This window comes from Oncorhynchus tshawytscha, linkage group LG19 (assembly GCF_018296145.1).
Source record: "Oncorhynchus tshawytscha isolate Ot180627B linkage group LG19, Otsh_v2.0, whole genome shotgun sequence".
In the NCBI taxonomy this organism is placed as follows: Eukaryota; Metazoa; Chordata; class Actinopteri; order Salmoniformes; family Salmonidae; genus Oncorhynchus; species Oncorhynchus tshawytscha.
This window is the reverse complement of record NC_056447.1, coordinates 44,669,343-44,686,160: the sequence shown is the minus strand read 5'-3', so window position 1 is coordinate 44,686,160 and position 16,818 is coordinate 44,669,343. Positions and strand designations below refer to the sequence as shown.

Sequence of the window (16,818 nt, the reverse complement as noted above, 5' to 3'; positions counted from 1 at the left end):
GTGTGTGTGTGTGTGTGCAGCAGGATTAGTGTGTGTGTGTGTGTGTGTGTCTGTGTGGCAGGGATTAGTGTGTGTGTGTGTGTGTGTCTGTGTGTGCAGCAGGATTAGTGTGTGTGTGTGTGTGTGTGTGCAGGATTAGTGTGTGTGTGTGTGTGTGCAGCAGGATTAGTGTGTGTGTGTGTGTGTGTGTGTGTCTGGGATTAGTGTGTGTGTGTGTGTGTGTGTGTGCAGGATTAGTGTGTGTGTGTGTGTGTGTGCAGCAGGATTAGTGTGTGTGTGTGTGTGTAGCAGGATTAGTGTGTGTGTGTGTGTGTGTGCAGCAGGATTAGTGTGTGTGTGTGTGTGTGTGTGTGTAGGATTAGTGTGTGTGTGTGTGTGTGTGTGTGTAGCAGGATTAGTGTGTGTGTGTGTGTGTGTAGCAGCAGGATTAGTGTGTGTGTGTGTGTGTGGCAGGATTAGTGTGTGTGTGTGTGTGTGTCTGCAGGATTAGTGTGTGTGTGTGTGTGTGTGTCTGCAGCAGGATTAGTGTGTGTGTGTGTGTGTAGTTAGTGTGTGTGTGTGTGTGTGTGTGTGTGCAGGATTAGTGTGTGTGTGTGTGTGTGTGTGTGCAGCAGGATTAGTGTGTGTGTGTGTGTGTGTGTAGCAGGATTAGTGTGTGTGTGTGTGTGCAGGATTAGTGTAGTGTGTGTGTGTGTGTGTAGCAGGATTAGTGTGTGTGTGTGTGTGTGTGTAGCAGGATTAGTGTGTGTGTGTGTGTGTGTGTGTAGCAGGATTAGTGTGTGTGTGTGTGTGTAGCAGGATTAGTGTGTGTGTGTGTGTGTGTGTCTGCAGCAGGATTAGTGTGTGTGTGTGTGTAGCAGGATTAGTGTGTGTGTGTGTGTGTGTGTGTAGCAGGATTAGTGTGTGTGTGTGTGTGTGTGTGTCTGCAGCAGGATTAGTGTGTGTGTGTGTGTGTGTGTGTGTGCAGGATTAGTGTGTGTGTGTGTGTGCAGGATTAGTGTGTGTGTGTGTGTGTGTGCAGGATTAGTGTGTGTGTGTGTGTGTGTGTGTGTAGCAGGATTAGTGTGTGTGTGTGTGTGTGTGTGTGTGTGCAGCAGGATTAGTGTGTGTGTGTGTGTGTGCAGCAGGATTAGTGTGTGTGTGTGTGTGTGTGTGTTTGTGCAGGATTAGTGTGTGTGTGTGTGTGTGTCTGCAGCAGGATTAGTGTGTGTGTGTGTGTGTGTGTCTAGCAGGATTAGTGTGTGTGTGTGTGTGTGTGTAGGATTAGTGTGTGTGTGTGTGTGTGTGTGTGGATTGCAGTGTGTGTGTGTGTGTGTCTGCAGCAGGATTAGTGTGTGTGTGTGTGTGTGTAGCAGGATTAGTGTGTGTGTGTGTGTGGCAGGATTAGTGTGTGTGTGTGTGTAGCAGGATTAGTGTGTGTGTGTGTGTAGCAGGATTAGTGTGTGTGTGTGTGTGTGTGTGTGTAGCAGGATTAGTGTGTGTGTGTGTGTGTGTAGTCAGGATTAGTGTGTGTGTGTGTGTGTGTGTGCAGGATTAGTGTGTGTGTGTGTGTGTGTAGCAGGATTAGTGTGTGTGTGTGTGTGTAGCAGGATTAGTGTGTGTGTGTGTGTGTGCAGGATTAGTGTGTGTGTGTGTGTGTAGCAGGATTAGTGTGTGTGTGTGTGTGTAGCAGGATTAGTGTGTGTGTGTGTGTGTGTGCAGGATTAGTGTGTGTGTGTGTGTGTGTAGCAGGATTAGTGTGTGTGTGTGTGTGTGTGTGTGTGTGTGCAGGATTAGTGTGTGTGTGTGTGTGTGTGTGTTAGTGTGTGTGTTAGTGTGTGTGTGTGTGTAGCAGGATTAGTGTGTGTGTGTGTGTGTGTAGCAGGATTAGTGTGTGTGTGTGTGTGTGTAGCAGGATTAGTGTGTGTGTGTGTGTGTGTGTGTAGCAGGATTAGTGTGTGTGTGTGTGTGTGCAGGATTAGTGTGTGTGTGTGTGTGTGTAGTGTGATTAGTGTGTGTGTGTGTGTGTGTGTGTGTGTGTAGCAGGATTAGTGTGTGTGTGTGTGTGTAGCAGGATTAGTGTGTGTGTGTGTGTGTGTGTGTGGATTAGTGTGTGTGTGTGTGTGTGTGCAGGATTAGTGTGTGTGTGTGTGTGTGTGTAGCAGGATTAGTGTGTGTGTGTGTGTGTGTGTGTGTGCAGGATGTGTGTGTGTGTGTGTGTAGCAGGATTAGTGTGTGTGTGTGTGTAGCAGGATTAGTGTGTGTGTGTGTGTAGCAGGATTAGTGTGTGTGTGTGTGTAGCAGGATTAGTGTGTGTGTGTGTGTGCAGCAGGATTAGTGTGTGTGTGTGTGTAGCAGGATTAGTGTGTGTGTGTGTGTGTGTAGCAGGATTAGTGTGTGTGTGTGTGTAGCAGGATTAGTGTGTGTGTGTGTGTGCAGATTAGTTGTGTGTGTGTGTGTGTGTAGCAGGATTAGTGTGTGTGTGTGTGTGTGTGCAGGATTAGTGTGTGTGTGTGTGTGTAGCAGGATTAGTGTGTGTGTGTGTGTGTAGCAGGATTGTGTGTGTGTGTGTGTGTGTGTGTGTGTGTAGCAGGATTAGTGTGTGTGTGTGTGTGTGTGCAGGATTAGTGTGTGTGTGTGTGTGTGGATTAGTGTGTGTGTGTGTGTGTGGTGTGTATTAGTGTGTGTGTGTGTAGCAGGATTAGTGTGTGTGTGTGTGTGTGTGTAGCAGGATTAGTGTGTGTGTGTGTGTGTGTGTGTGCAGCAGGATTAGTGTGTGTGTGTGTGTGTAGCAGGATTAGTGTGTGTGTGTGTGTGTGTAGCAGGATTAGTGTGTGTGTGTGTGTGTAGCAGGATTAGTGTGTGTGTGTGTGTGTAGTTAGTGTGTGTGTAGCAGGATTAGTGTGTGTGTGTGTGTAGGATTAGTGTGTGTGTGTGTAGCAGGATTAGTGTGTGTGTGTGTGTAGCAGGATTAGTGTGTGTGTGTGTGTAGCAGGATTAGTGTGTGTGTGTGTGTGTGCAGGATTAGTGTGTGTGTGTGTGTAGCAGGATTAGTGTGTGTGTGTGTGTGTAGCAGGATTAGTGTGTGTGTGTGTGTGTGTAGCAGGATTAGTGTGTGTGTGTGTGCAGGATGTGTGTGTGTGTGTGTAGCAGGATTAGTGTGTGTGTGTGTGTGTAGCAGGATTAGTGTGTGTGTGTGTGTGTGTGTAGCAGGATTAGTGTGTGTGTGTGTGTGTAGCAGGATTAGTGTGTGTGTGTGTGTGTAGCAGGATTAGTGTGTGTGTGTGTGTGTGTGTGTGTGTGTAGCAGGATTAGTGTGTGTGTGTGTGTGTGTGTGTGTGTGTGCAGCAGGATTAGTGTGTGTGTGTGTGTGTGTGCAGGATTGTGTGTGTGTGTGTGTGTGTGCAGGGATTAGTGTGTGTGTGTGTGTGTGTGTGTGTGCAGGATTAGTGTGTGTGTGTGTGTAGCAGGATTAGTGTGTGTGTGTGTGTAGCAGTGTAGTGTGTGTGTGTGTGTGTAGCAGGATTAGTGTGTGTGTGTGTGTGTGTGGCAGGATTAGTGTGTGTGTGTGTGTAGTGTGTGTGTGTGTGTGTGCAGGATTAGTGTGTGTGTGTGTGTGTGCAGGATTAGTGTGTGTGTGTGTGTGTGTGTGTGTGTGTGTGTGTGTGGATTAGTGTGTGTGTGTGTGTGTAGCAGGATTAGTGTGTGTGTGTGTGTGTGTAGCAGGATTAGTGTGTGTGTGTGTGTGTGTAGTGTAGGATTAGTGTGTGTGTGTGTGTGTGTAGCAGGATTAGTGTGTGTGTGTGTGTGTGTGTGCAGGATTAGTGTGTGTGTGTGTGTGTGTGCAGGATTAGTGTGTGTGTGTGTGTGTGTGTGTAGCAGGTTAGTGTGTGTGTGTGTGTGTGTGTGTGTGTAGCAGGATTAGTGTGTGTGTGTGTGTGTGTAGCAGGATTAGTGTGTGTGTGTGTGTGTGCAGGATTAGTGTGTGTGTGTGTGTGTGTAGCAGGATTAGTGTGTGTGTGTGTGTGTTAGTGTGTGTGGATTAGTGTGTGTGTGTGTGTGTAGCAGGATTAGTGTGTGTGTGTGTGTGTGTGTGTAGCAGGATTAGTGTGTGTAGTGTGTGTGTGTGTGTGTGTGTAGAGGATTAGTGTGTGTGTGTGTGTAGCAGGATTAGGATGTGTGTGTGTGTGTGTAATGTAATAATAGCAGGATTAGTGTGTGTGTGTGTGTGTGTGTGTAGCAGGATTAGTGTGTGTGTGTGTGTGTGTGTAGCAGGATTAGTGTGTGTGTGTGTGTGTGTGTGTGTAGCAGGATTAGTGTGTGTGTGTGTGTGTGTGTGTGTGTGTGCAGGATTAGTGTGTGTGTGTGTGTGTGTGTAGCAGGATTAGTGTGTGTGTGTGTGTGTGTGTGCAGGATTAGTGTGTGTGTGTGTGTGTGTGTGTGTGCAGGATTAGTGTGTGTGTGTGTGTGTGCAGGATTAGTGTGTGTGTGTGTGTAGCAGGATTAGTGTGTGTGTGTGTAGCAGGATTAGTGTGTGTGTGTGTGTGTGTAGCAGGATTAGTGTGTGTGTGTGTGTGTGTGTGTAGCAGGATTAGTGTGTGTGTGTGTGTGTGTGTGTGTGTGTGTGTAGCAGGATTAGTGTGTGTGTGTGTGTGTGTGTAGCAGGATTAGTGTGTGTGTGTGTGTGTGTGTAGCAGGATTAGTGTGTGTGTGTGTGTGTGTGTAGCAGGATTAGTGTGTGTGTGTGTGTGTGTGTAGCAGGATTAGTGTGTGTGTGTGTGTGTGTGCAGGATTAGTGTGTGTGTGTGTGTGTGTGTGTGGATTAGGATTGTGTGTGTGTGTGTGTGTAGCAGGATTAGTGTGTGTGTGTGTGTGTGTAGCAGGATTAGTGTGTGTGTGTGTGTGTAGCAGGATTAGTGTGTGTGTGTGTGTGTGTAGCAGGATTAGTGTGTGTGTGTGTGTGTGTAGCAGGATTAGTGTGTGTGTGTGTGTAGCAGGATTAGTGTGTGTGTGTGTGTGTTAGTGTGAGCAGGATTAGTGTGTGTGTGTGTGTGTGTGTGTGTGCAGGATTAGGATTAGTGTGTGTGTGTGTGTGTGTGTAGCAGGATTAGTGTGTGTGTGTGTGTGTGTGTGTGTGTGTGGCAGGATTAGTGTGTGTGTGTGTGTGTAGCAGGATTAGTGTGTGTGTGTGTGTGTGTGTGTGTGTGTGTAGCAGGATTAGTGTGTGTGTGTGTGTGTGCAGGATTAGTGTGTGTGTGTGTGTGCAGGATTAGTGTGTGTGTGTGTGTGTAGGATTAGTGTGTGTGTGTGTGTGTAGCAGGATTAGTGTGTGTGTGTGTGTGTAGCAGGATTAGTGTGTGTGTGTGTGTGTGTGTGTAGCAGGATTAGTGTGTGTGTGTGTGATTAGTGTGGATTAGTGTGTGTGTGTGTGCAGGATTAGTGTGTGTGTGTGTGTGTGTGTGTGTGTAGCAGGATTAGTGTGTGTGTGTGTGTGTGTGCAGGATTAGTGTGTGTGTGTGTGTGTAGCAGGATTAGTGTGTGTGTGTGTGTGTAGCAGGATTAGTGTGTGTGTGTGTGTAGCAGGATTAGTGTGTGTGTGTGTGTAGCAGGATTAGTGTGTGTGTGTGTGTGTGTAGCAGGATTAGTGTGTGTGTGTGTGTGTGTGTTGCAGGATTAGTGTGTGTGTGTGTGTGTGTGTGCAGGATTAGTGTGTGTGTGTGTGTGTGTGTGGATTAGGATTAGTGTGTGTGTGTGTGTGTGTGTGTGTGCAGGATTAGTGTGTGTGTGTGTGTGTGTGTGTGTAGCAGGATTAGTGTGTGTGTGTGTGTGTGTGCAGGATTAGTGTGTGTGTGTGTGTGTGTAGCAGGATTAGTGTGTGTGTGTGTGTGTGCAGGATTAGTGTGTGTGTGTGTGTGTGTGTAGCAGGATTAGTGTGTGTGTGTGTGTGTGTAGCAGGATTAGTGTGTGTGTGTGTGTGTAGCAGGATTAGTGTGTGTGTGTGTGTGTGTAGCAGGATTAGTGTGTGTGTGTGTGTGTGTGTGTATGATTAGTGTAGGTGTTAGTGTGTGTGTGTGTGTGTGGCAGGATTAGTGTGTGTGTGTGTGTGTGGGATTAGTGTGTGTGTGTGTGTGTAGCAGGATTAGTGTGTGTGTGTGTGTAGCAGGATTAGTGTGTGTGTGTGTGTGTGTGTGTAGGATTAGTGTGTGTGTGTGTGTGCAGGATTAGTGTGTGTGTGTGTGTGTGTGTGTGCAGCAGGATTAGTGTGTGTGTGTGTGTGTGTAGCAGGATTAGTGTGTGTGTGTGTGTAGCAGGATTAGTGTGTGTGTGTGTGTGTGTAGCAGGATTAGTGTGTGTGTGTGTGTGTGTGTAGCAGGATTAGTGTGTGTGTGTGTGTGTAGCAGGATTAGTGTGTGTGTGTGTGTGTGTGTGTGTGTGTGCAGGATTAGTGTGTGTGTGTGTGTAGCAGGATTAGTGTGTGTGTGTGTGTAGCAGGATTAGTGTGTGTGTGTGTGCAGGATTAGTGTGTGTGTGTGTGTAGCAGGATTAGTGTGTGTGTGTGTGTAGCAGGATTAGTGTGTGTGTGTGTGTGTAGCAGGATTAGTGTGTGTGTGTGTTAGTGTGTGTGTGTGTGCAGGATTAGTGTGTGTGTGTGTGTTAGTGTGTGTGTGTGTGTAGCAGGATTAGTGTGTGTGTGTGTGTGTGTAGCAGGATTGTGTGTGTGTGTGTGTGTGTGTAGCAGGATTAGTGTGTGTGTGTGTGTGTAGCAGGATTAGTGTGTGTGTGTGTGTGTGCGCAGGATTAGTGTGTGTGTGTGTGTGTTAGTGTGTGTGTGCAGGATTGTGTGTGTGTGTGTGTGTGCAGGATTAGTGTGTGTGTGTGTGTGCAGGATTAGTGTGTGTGTGTGTGTGTGTGTGCAGGATTAGTGTGTGTGTGTGTGTGTGTAGCAGGATTAGTGTGTGTGTGTGTGTGTAGCAGGATTAGTGTGTGTGTGTGTGTGTGTGTGGCAGGATTAGTGTGTGTGTGTGTGTAGCAGGATTAGTGTGTGTGTGTGTGTGTAGCAGGATTGTGTGTGTAGCAGTGTGTGTGTGTGTGTGTGTAGCAGGATTAGTGTGTGTGTGTGTGTGTGTAGCAGGATTAGTGTGTGTGTGTGTGTGTGTGCAGGATTAGTGTGTGTGTGTGTGTGTAGCAGGATTAGTGTGTGTGTGTGTGTGTAGCAGGATTAGTGTGTGTGTGTGTGTGTGTAGCAGGATTAGTGTGTGTGTGTGTGTGTTAGGATTAGTGTGTGTGTGTGTGTAGCAGGATTAGTGTGTGTGTGTGTGTGTGTAGCAGGATTAGTGTGTGTGTGTGTGTGTGTAGCAGGATTAGTGTGTGTGTGTGTGTGTGTAGCAGGATTAGTGTGTGTGTGTGTGTGTGTGTGTGTGTGTGCAGGATTAGTGTGTGTGTGTGTGTGTAGCAGGATTAGTGTGTGTGTGTGTGTGTGTGTGTGTAGCAGGATTAGTGTGTGTGTGTGTGTGTGTGTAGCAGGATTAGTGTGTGTGTGTGTGTGTGTGTAGCAGGATTAGTGTGTGTGTGTGTGTGTGTGTAGCAGGATTAGGTGTGTGTGTGTGTGTGTTTAGTGTGTGTGTGTGTGTGTGTAGCAGGATTAGTGTGTGTGTGTGTGTGTGTGTGTGTGTAGCAGGATTAGTGTGTGTGTGTGTGTGTGTAGCAGGATTAGTGTGTGTGTGTGTGTGTGTGTAGCAGGATTAGTGTGTGTGTGTGTGTGTGTAGGATTAGTGTGTGTGTGTGTGTGTGTAGCAGGATTAGTGTGTGTGTGTGTGTGTAGCAGGATTAGTGTGTGTGTGTGTGTGTAGCAGGATTAGTGTGTGTGTGTGTGTGTGTGTGCAGGATTAGTGTGTGTGTGTGTGTGTGTGTAGCAGGATTAGTGTGTGTGTGTGTGTGTGTAGCAGGATTAGTGTGTGTGTGTGTGTGTGTAGCAGGATTAGTGTGTGTGTGTGTGTGTGTGCAGGATTGTGTGTGTGTGTGTAGCAGGATTAGTGTGTGTGTGCAGGGATTAGTGTGTGTGTGTGTGTGTAGCAGGATTAGTGTGTGTGTGTGTGTAGCAGGATTAGTGTGTGTGTGTGTAGCAGGATTAGTGTGTGTGTGTATACCTGCAAATCAAATCAAATTGTATTTGTCACATAAACATGGTTAGCGGATGTTAATGTGAGTGTAGCGAAATGCTTGTGCTTCTAGTTCCGACAATGCAGTAATAACCAACGAGTAATCTAACCTAACAATTTCACAACAACTACCTTATACACAGAAGTGTAAAGGGATGAAGAATATGTACATAAAAATATATGAATGAGTGTTGGTACAGAACAGCATAGGCAGGATGCAGTAGATGGTATCGAGTACAGTATATACATATGAGATGGGTATGTAAACATTATATGAAGTGGCATTGTTTAAAGTGGCTAGTGATACATTTTTTACATCAATTTCTCAATTATGAAAGTGGCTGGAGTTGAGTCAGTATGTTGGCAGCAGCAGCTCAATGTTAGTGGTGGCTGTTTAACAGTCTGATGGCCTTGAGATAGAAGCTGTTTTTCAGTCTCTCGATCCCTGCTTTGATGCACCTGTACTGAGCTCGCCTTCTGGATGATAGCGGGGCGAACAGGCAGTGGCTCGAGTGGTTGTTGTCCTTGATGATCTTTATGGCCTTCCTGTGACATCGGGTGGTGTAGGTGTCCTGGAGGGCAGGTAGTTTGCCCCCGGTGATGCGTTGTGCAGACCTCACTACCCTCTGGAGAGCCTTACGGTTGTGGGAGGAGCAGTTGCCGTACCAGGCGGTGATACAGTCTGACAGGATGCTCTCGATTGTGCATCTGTAAAAGTTTGTGAGTGCTTTTGGTGACAAGCCGAATGTCTTCAGCCTCCTGAGGTTGAAGAGGCGCTGCTGCACCTTCTTCACCACGCTGTCTGTGTGGGTGGACCAATTCAGTTTGTCCGTGATGTGTACGCCGAGGAACTTAAAACTTACTACCCTCTCCACTACTGTCCCGTCGATGTGGATAGGGGGGTGCTCCCTCTGCTGTTTCCTAAAGTCCACGATCATTTCCTTTGTTTTGTTGACGTTGAGTGTGAGGTTATTTTCCTGACACCACACTCCGGGGGCCCTCACCTCCTCCCTGTAGGCCGTCTCATCATTGTTGGTAATCAAGCCTACCCCTCTAGTGTCGTCTGCAAACTTGATGATCGAGTTGGAGGCGTGCATGGCCACGCAGTCGTGGGTGAACAGGGAGTACAGGAGAGGGCTCAGAACGCATCCTTGTGAGGCCCCAGTGCTGAGGATCAGCAGGGTAGAGATGTTACCTACCCTCACTACCTGGGGGCGGCCCGTCAGGAAGTCCAGTACCCAGTTGCACAGGGCAGGGTTGAGACCCAGGGTCTCGAGCTTGATGATGAGTTTGGAGGGTACTATGGTGTTAAATGCTGAGCTGTAGTCGATGAACAGCATTCTCACATAGGTATGCCTCCTGTCCAGATGGGTTAAGGCAGTGTGCAGTGTGGTTGCGTCGTCTGTGGACCTATTGGGGCGGGAAGCAAATTGGAGTGGGTCTAGGGTGCCAGGTAGGGTGGAGGGGATATGGTCCTTGACTAGTCTCTGAAAGCACTTCACGATGACGGAAGTGAGTGCTACGGGGCGGTAGTCGGTTAGCTCAGCTTTCTTGGGAACAGGAACAATGGTGGTCCTCTTGAAGCATGTGGGAACAGCAGACTGGGATAAGGATTGATTGAATATGTCCCTAAACACACCAGCCAGCTGGTCTGTGCATGCTCTGAGGATGCGGCTGGGGATGCCGTCTGGGCCTGCAGTCTTGCGAGGGTTAACACGTTTAACTCACGTCGGCTGCAGTGAAGGAGAGTCCGTAGGTTTTGGTTGCGGGCCGTGTCAGTGGCACTGTATTGTCCTCAAAGCGAGCAAAGAAGTTGTTTAGTCTGTCTGGGAGCAAGACATCCTGGTCCGCGACGGGGCTGGTTTTCTTCTTGTAAACCGTGATTGACTGTAGACCCTGCCACATACCTTGTGTCTGAGCCGTTGAATTGCGAGTCTACTTTGTCTCTATACTGACGATTAACTTGTTTGATTGCCTTGCGGAGGGAATAGCTACACTGTTTGTATTCGGTCATGTTTCCGGTTACCTTGCCCTGGTTAAAAGCAGTGGTTCGCGGTTTCAGTTTCGTGCGAATACTGCCATCAATCCACGGTTTCTGGTTTGGCAATGTTTTAATAGTTGCTGTGGGTACGACATCGCCGATGCACTTGCTAATAAACTCGCTCACAGAATCAGCGTATTCATCAATGTTGTTGTTTGACTAGTCAACTGAGGGACCTTACAGATAATTGTATGTGTGGGGTACAGAGATGGAGTAGTCATTTAGAAATCATGTTAACCACTATTATTGCATACAGAGTGAATCTGTGCAACTTATTATGGGACTTGATAAGCAACATTTTTACTCCTGAACTTATTTAGGCTTGCCATAACAAGGGGTTGAATACTTATTGACTCAAGATGTTTCAGCTTTTCATTGTTTATTAATGTGTAAACATTTTTATAAACAAAATCCCACTGTGACATTATGTGCTATTGTATGTAGATCAGTAACATACAATTAAATCTAATCCATTTTATATTCAGGCTGTAACCCAACTAAACGTGGAAAAGGTCAAGGGGTGTGAATACTTTCTGAAGGGACTGTATGGTGTCCAAGACAACATTGTCTGTGTCAACAACAAGTTATTTTCTGTCTCACATAGACCTGTTGGCCTGCCAATGGCAGTGACCAAACGGAGAAGGAGAACTGTCAGGACACAAGAGGCAATGAGGAAGAGAGAGATAGATGCAACACAGACGAGAGAAAATTAGGAAAAGAGAGAAGGAGGAGAGGAGGGAGAGCATGAAAAGAGTCAGAAGGTGGCTGGTAGGGAAGAGAGTGAGGATGAGGAAGTGACTGAGCGTCGTGAGGATGAGGAAGTGACTGAGAGAAAGAAAGATGGAAAGGGAAATAAAGGAAGTCTGAGTCAAGAAAAGAGTGAAATGCAAGAGAAGGATCAGAACGAGAGAACAGAAATAAATAAGAGAAAAGGATATAATTCAAATCTTAGAGAAAGAACATACAGAAGAGGCAAAAAAGAAAGAAACTGAGAAAGGAGGAAGAAAAGCAGAGGGAGAGGGAGAAGGTGCTAGAAAAGCAGAGGGAGAAGGTGCTAGAAAAGCAGAGGGAGAAGGTGCTAGAAAAGCAGAGGGAGAAGGTGCTAGAAAAGCAGAGGGAGAAGGTGCTAGAAAAGCAGAGGGAGAAGGTGCTAGAAAAGCAGAGGGAGAAGGTGCTAGAAAAGCAGAGGGAGAAGGTGCTAGAAAAGCAGAGGAAAGAAAGAGAAAGAAGAGGAAAAGATTGGCAGATGAAGAGAAAAGGAGCGTAAAGAAAATAGATTAAAAGAGCAGTTGAAAAGTGAAAAGGAACGTACATAAAACAATTGAAAACAAGAGAAGAAATAGGGAGAAGAGAAAAAGAGAAAGTGGAAACAAAAAGAGAGAAACGAACTTGCAACTGGGGAAATGGAGGAGGCAATGTTGGGAATGTTTTAATAGTTTCTGTGGGTATAACATCGCCGATGCACTTGCTAATAAACGCGCTCACCGAATCAGCATATTCATCAATGTTGTTGTTTGACGCAATGCGGAACATATCCCAATCCACGTGATCGAAGCAATCTTGAAGCGTGGAATCAGATTGGTCGGACTAGCGTTGAACAGACCTGAGTGCGAGAGCTTCCTGTTTTAGTCTCGGTCTATAGGCTGGGAGCAACAAAATGGAGTCGTGGTCAGCTTTTCCGAAAGGAGGGCCTTATATGCGTCGCGGAAGATAGAATAATAATGATCCAGGGCTTTACCAGCCCTGGTGGCACAATCGATATGCTGATAGAATTTAGGGAGTCTTGTTTTCAGATTAGCCTTGTTAAAGTCCCCAGCTACAATGAATGCAGCCTCAGGATGTGGTTTCCAGTTTACATAGAGTCAAATAAAGTTTGTTCAGGGTACCTGCGGCAGGACGGTGTGTGTGTGTTTACCTGCGGCAGGACGGTGTGTGTGTGTGTGTGTGTGTGTTTACCTGCGGCAGGACGATGTGTGTGTGTGTGTTTACCTGTAGCAGGATGGTGGCTGTGTCCAGGTGACCTCTGAGGCAGGCGTGGATCAGAGGGGTGTTGCCATAGTGATCCTTCTTATTCAGCTTGGCGTTGCACTCCAGCAGTGATGTCACTACCTGAACAGGATTAATGAGATGGGTGGGATTTGAGCTTTTGGGACTATTCCATTTGTTCAGATGTGTCATGCAAGCTCAATCGAACACAGCGGAGTGCCCACCTGTACGTGGTTGTTCTGGCTGGCCAGGTGCAGTGGCGTGGCACTCTGGCTGTTGCGTGCATCAACATTGGCCTCGTGGCGGCTGAACAGGGACACCAGGGCCGTGTGACCATGGAGCGCTGCCACGTGGAGGGGAGTGAAGCCATCCACACTACTGCTGTTCACACTCAGACCACTGGCCTGCAGGCACGCCAACTTCTGGTGTCAAACACACACACAGAGGAAAATACAAAGAATAACATCATCAAGTTAACTAGGCAGCACTGCAGGAACATCATAAATCATCTCCTTTCAACATTGCTTCAGTGCTTCCAGCCATGTGTCAAGTTTGCCATGTGCTCACTGATATCGTCTATATATCAGAAAGGGGCTTGGCCAAGGAGTTGTAGTAGGAATGAAAGGCCAGGGTTGCTCCCTGACCTTCTGTGTTGGTCCACAGTGTGGACACTGGCACAGTGGGTGGCACAGTTCTGTCCAGGACGGCAGCCCTGCATGCTGCTCCTCTGGTTCCTCGTCCAACCACTCCAACAGGTACCGCACCATCTCTATGTCTCCATCTGCCACCGCACGAAGCAACTTCTCCACCTGTCAGTCGAGAGAGTGAGACTACATATTGGAACACCAGCCAGACCTTTACAAACTGGATTACAAATTACAAAGAGTCATCCCACAAAAAAATGTTGGGTGAAAGCACCAAATATTAGCTTCCCTCAATATATAGAAAAATAGTGCATTTAATTTCTACTACATCCCTATTCCTTTTCCCCTTAAATTAAGATGATGCTACTCCTCTCAGGCATTGCCAGGGTCAGTCCTGCCCAGGGGTCTTCAGTGCTCCCTTCTAACCTCTTTGTGTCGGAACCTGTCTCTGTCGGGTCTGGCCTCGGAGCTCTGGGAGGTGGTGCTGGAAACAGAGGAGCGGCGGCTACTGCAGTCAGAGGCCTGGGGGGAACGGTTTGGGGACTGAGAGTAAGAGAGCACCGTCACTCAGCTGACCACACACACAGTACAGCACGTTTCATAAACTAATCCCACGGAGGATCAAGTGTCTGCGGGTTTTGGCTCTTCCATTGTCCTTAAATAATGAATTAAGGTCACTGATTAGTAAGGAACTCCCCTCACCTGGTTGTCTATGTCTTAACCAAAAACGGTGGAATGAGTTTGACACCCATGCAGTACAGGCTGCTCCTAGCAGAGCAAGTGAAGAGATATATTTGGAAGAGTCTAGAGTAGAACTACAGTATGTTGGTTAATGGTGTTCTAACAGGCTGGCTGCCTGGAGTAGAACCATCATTGTATCTAATGAAATACTGTAGTTGCATCTCTTCTCTGTCACTTCCTAAGTGATGAAATCTGACTTACATCATTGTTCTCTCTTCTATGAGAGCCGTTGTGGGACAACTCCAATAGCGTTAGAATCTGCAAGACGCATAGACAAGTACACTTCAGTTACACACGCTCTATTTCTTATACAACCTTTTCACATTTCATTCTTGTTCAAAAATCACAATCATACTGAATGACAAGGCAAATATATCAAGCCAATCCTGTTGCTAGGCCATCCAGAAATCTTTTCTTCCTTAGAACAATTCCCACCCTTCTGTTAAATAGATCTATTCAGAAAAAGTATTATCTAACTAAAATGTTTAGTATGCCAAGCCTTATCTTTAACAGTAGAAAAGCCTGGCCGAGGGGGGACCCCCCTTCTTTTGGATGTCAACATTCTAAAAAAAATACATGTCATATATACTACCGTCCAAAAGTTTGGGGTCACTTAGAAATGTCCTTGTTTTCCATGAAAACATACATGAAATTAGTTGCAAAATGAATAGGAAATATAGTCAATATGTTGACAAGGTTATAAATAATGATTTTTAACTGAAATAATAATTGTGTCCTTCAAACTTTGCTTTCATCAAAGAATCCTCCATTTGCAGCAATTACAGCCTTGTAGACCTTTGGCATTCTAGTGGTCAATTTGTTGAGGTAATCTGAAGAGATTTCACCCCATGCTTCCTGAAGCACCTTCCACAAGTTGGATAGGCACTTCTTACGTACCATACGGTCAAGCTGCTCTCACAACAGCTTAATAAAGTTGAGACCCAGTGACTGTGCTGGTCGCTCCATTATAGACAGAATACCAGCTGACTGCTTCTTCCCTAAATAGTTATTGCATAGTTTGGAGATGTGCTTTGGGTCATTGTCCGGTTGTAGGAGGAAATTGGCTCTAATTAAGCACCGTCCACAGGGTATGGCATGGTGTAGCCTTCCTTCTTCAAGATCCCTTTTATCCTGCACTAATCTCCCACTTTACCACCATCAAAGCACCGCCAGACCATCACATTACCTCCACCATGCTTCACAGATGGCGTCAAGCACTCCTCCAGCATCTTTATTTTTTTTCTGCGTCTCATGAATTCTCTTCTTTGTGATCCGAACACCTCAAACTTAGATTAGTCTGTCCATAACACCAATTTATGAGATTTTCGATAAGCAGGTGTCCATTTACTTTTGGTCATGTAGTGTAGTTTCGATGGGACATCATCAGCTGTGCTGGATGACTGCCAGTGAATGACGGGCGGGGGGGGAATAAGATCCTCTTGAAACTGCTTAGAACACAAATAAGTGTTATAGACTTATTCAGGAAAAGGACCTGACTTTAAAAAATGGCAGAGTAATAAAAAAAGAAAAATGTTTTTGTCAATGACACGCTCTGCTTTCCTAGTGTTAAAGTACCCATGTAGGAAGTGTGTTTCAGGCAGAGGCAGCTGTGACCAGGGGTCTCTACTCCTCACCTTAGAGTTGAGGGCACATTGTAGTGGAGAGTCGTTGACCTTGTTGTTGATGGTGGTGCTGGCTCCGTTCTGCAGCAGCACCTCAATGATGCCCTCGTAGCCCCACCGGGCTGCGATGTGCAGGGGAGTGTCGCCTTTGTCATTCTGGATGTTCAGACGGCACACGTGCAGGTCGTAGTACACCAGGGCTTTAACACACTGAGACACGGATAGGATAACACTGTTAGACTGAGAACAATCTCCTCTGAACTACCATAGAGAAGACTGTCAATGCAGGGTGTCATCACCTGTAATCCTCATCCAAATACTTATTTAGGGCAGTATCAATACAGATACTGTGACTGCTATCCCATGTACTGTGACTGGTTACATTTCTTCAGCTTTATCACTCAGGTTACCACACAAACTGGCAGAGTCAAGGCTGTTGGAATAAACAGTGCATTTAAATCCAGATTTTAAATGGAGAGTGACTCCCCAAACTGACGTACATCCTCGTGTCCGTACATACAGGCCAGGTGCAGAGGAGTGTTGCCATTGTTATCCTGGGCACCGGAGTAAGCCTTATAGTGCAAGAGCAGCAGCTGCAGTACAGAGAGAGACAGATGGAGACAAACAGAATATGAGAAAAATATAAATATGTCAGAGACAATATACAGTTTGTAACAGAAGTATTCTTTTTGCATCTTTAGTGTAGCTCTCCTAGCCTGGTTCAAGATCTGTTTAGGAGTAGGCAAGGCAGCACAAACAGATCTGGGACCAGGCTATAGCCGTCCTGCTAGCGTCCTTGCTCACCGTGACTCGTTGGTAGCCCTTCTGGCAGGAGAGGTGAAGGGGTGAGAGGGCATGATAGTCTGTGGCATTCACCAGAGCTCCCTTAGACACTAGCAGGTCGATCAACAGGGACTGACCTGCCACGGCAAAGACAGGCTTTTTATTTTATTTAGACAGTGGGAAATGAGGGAGACAGATGGAAAGGGATGAACAGTACAGAATGTGGCAGACCAGGAATCCCCTGTTGTGTGGCCTGGTGGCAGTTTTCTGGACAACTTTATGTACCTCTGAAACCTGTTGGTATCTCTTACCGCAGATAGCAGCGACGTGAAGTGGTGTGTATCCCCTGTCGTCTCGAGAGAAGGGCGTTATGATGGAGGGGTCATTCAGGCTCCTGTAAGCAGACAGAGTTGAAGAATAATCACATTTTCAGTTCCTAAGCCATTAAATGGGCAGAAAGGGGAAATGATTGTTTCAAGTGAGAACCCGAGATGTAGTGAAAGAAATAACTTTTCCTACTGAGAATATCATTTTTTTATGATAGAGGAGTTGTGTGTGTGTGTGGGAGCGGTACTCACCCAGAGAGACGGAGCTCACAGTGGTCACAGGAGCAGAGGGGGTGGCACCCCTTTACACCGTCACTCTGGTTCTCACTCAACACACGCTGGACCTCTACCTCGTTACCATTGGCTATGTGCTGCAGGATCCATCAATCCACACACAATCAGCAAAGATAAATAAAATGGATCAACACACAATTGATTTTAAAAAAATAAAGTGAATCAAACGTTTTCATATTAAAATGAAATGCTGAATGAAATTAGATGTCCATCTGATGAATGAAGCATAACGTTATGCACAGT

The 16,818-nt window shown here is 46.4% G+C and overlaps 1 protein-coding gene across 4 annotated transcripts in view; it reads right to left on the bottom strand.

Moving 5' to 3' along the window:
• LOC112218824 (ankyrin repeat domain-containing protein 27) overlaps positions 1-16,818 on the bottom strand; it is a 45,632-nt gene that overhangs the window by 15,943 nt on the left and 12,871 nt on the right. For 2 of the 4 annotated variants that reach the window (XM_024380019.1, XM_024380020.1), the window contains exons 14-23: positions 16,534-16,652; positions 16,267-16,349; positions 15,977-16,092; positions 15,673-15,765; positions 15,185-15,382; positions 13,752-13,808; positions 13,236-13,352; positions 12,810-12,974; positions 12,390-12,587; positions 12,169-12,288 (exon numbers count right to left, since the gene is read on the bottom strand). In XM_024380019.1, coding sequence (XP_024235787.1) covers positions 12,169-12,288; positions 12,390-12,587; positions 12,810-12,974; positions 13,236-13,352; positions 13,752-13,808; positions 15,185-15,382; positions 15,673-15,765; positions 15,977-16,092; positions 16,267-16,349; positions 16,534-16,652 — 1,266 coding nt within the window. The remainder of the gene's footprint in view (positions 1-12,168; positions 12,289-12,389; positions 12,588-12,809; positions 12,975-13,235; positions 13,353-13,751; positions 13,809-15,184; positions 15,383-15,672; positions 15,766-15,976; positions 16,093-16,266; positions 16,350-16,533; positions 16,653-16,818) is intronic. The other 2 variants (XM_024380021.1, XM_024380022.1) reach the window with 2 other exon arrangements.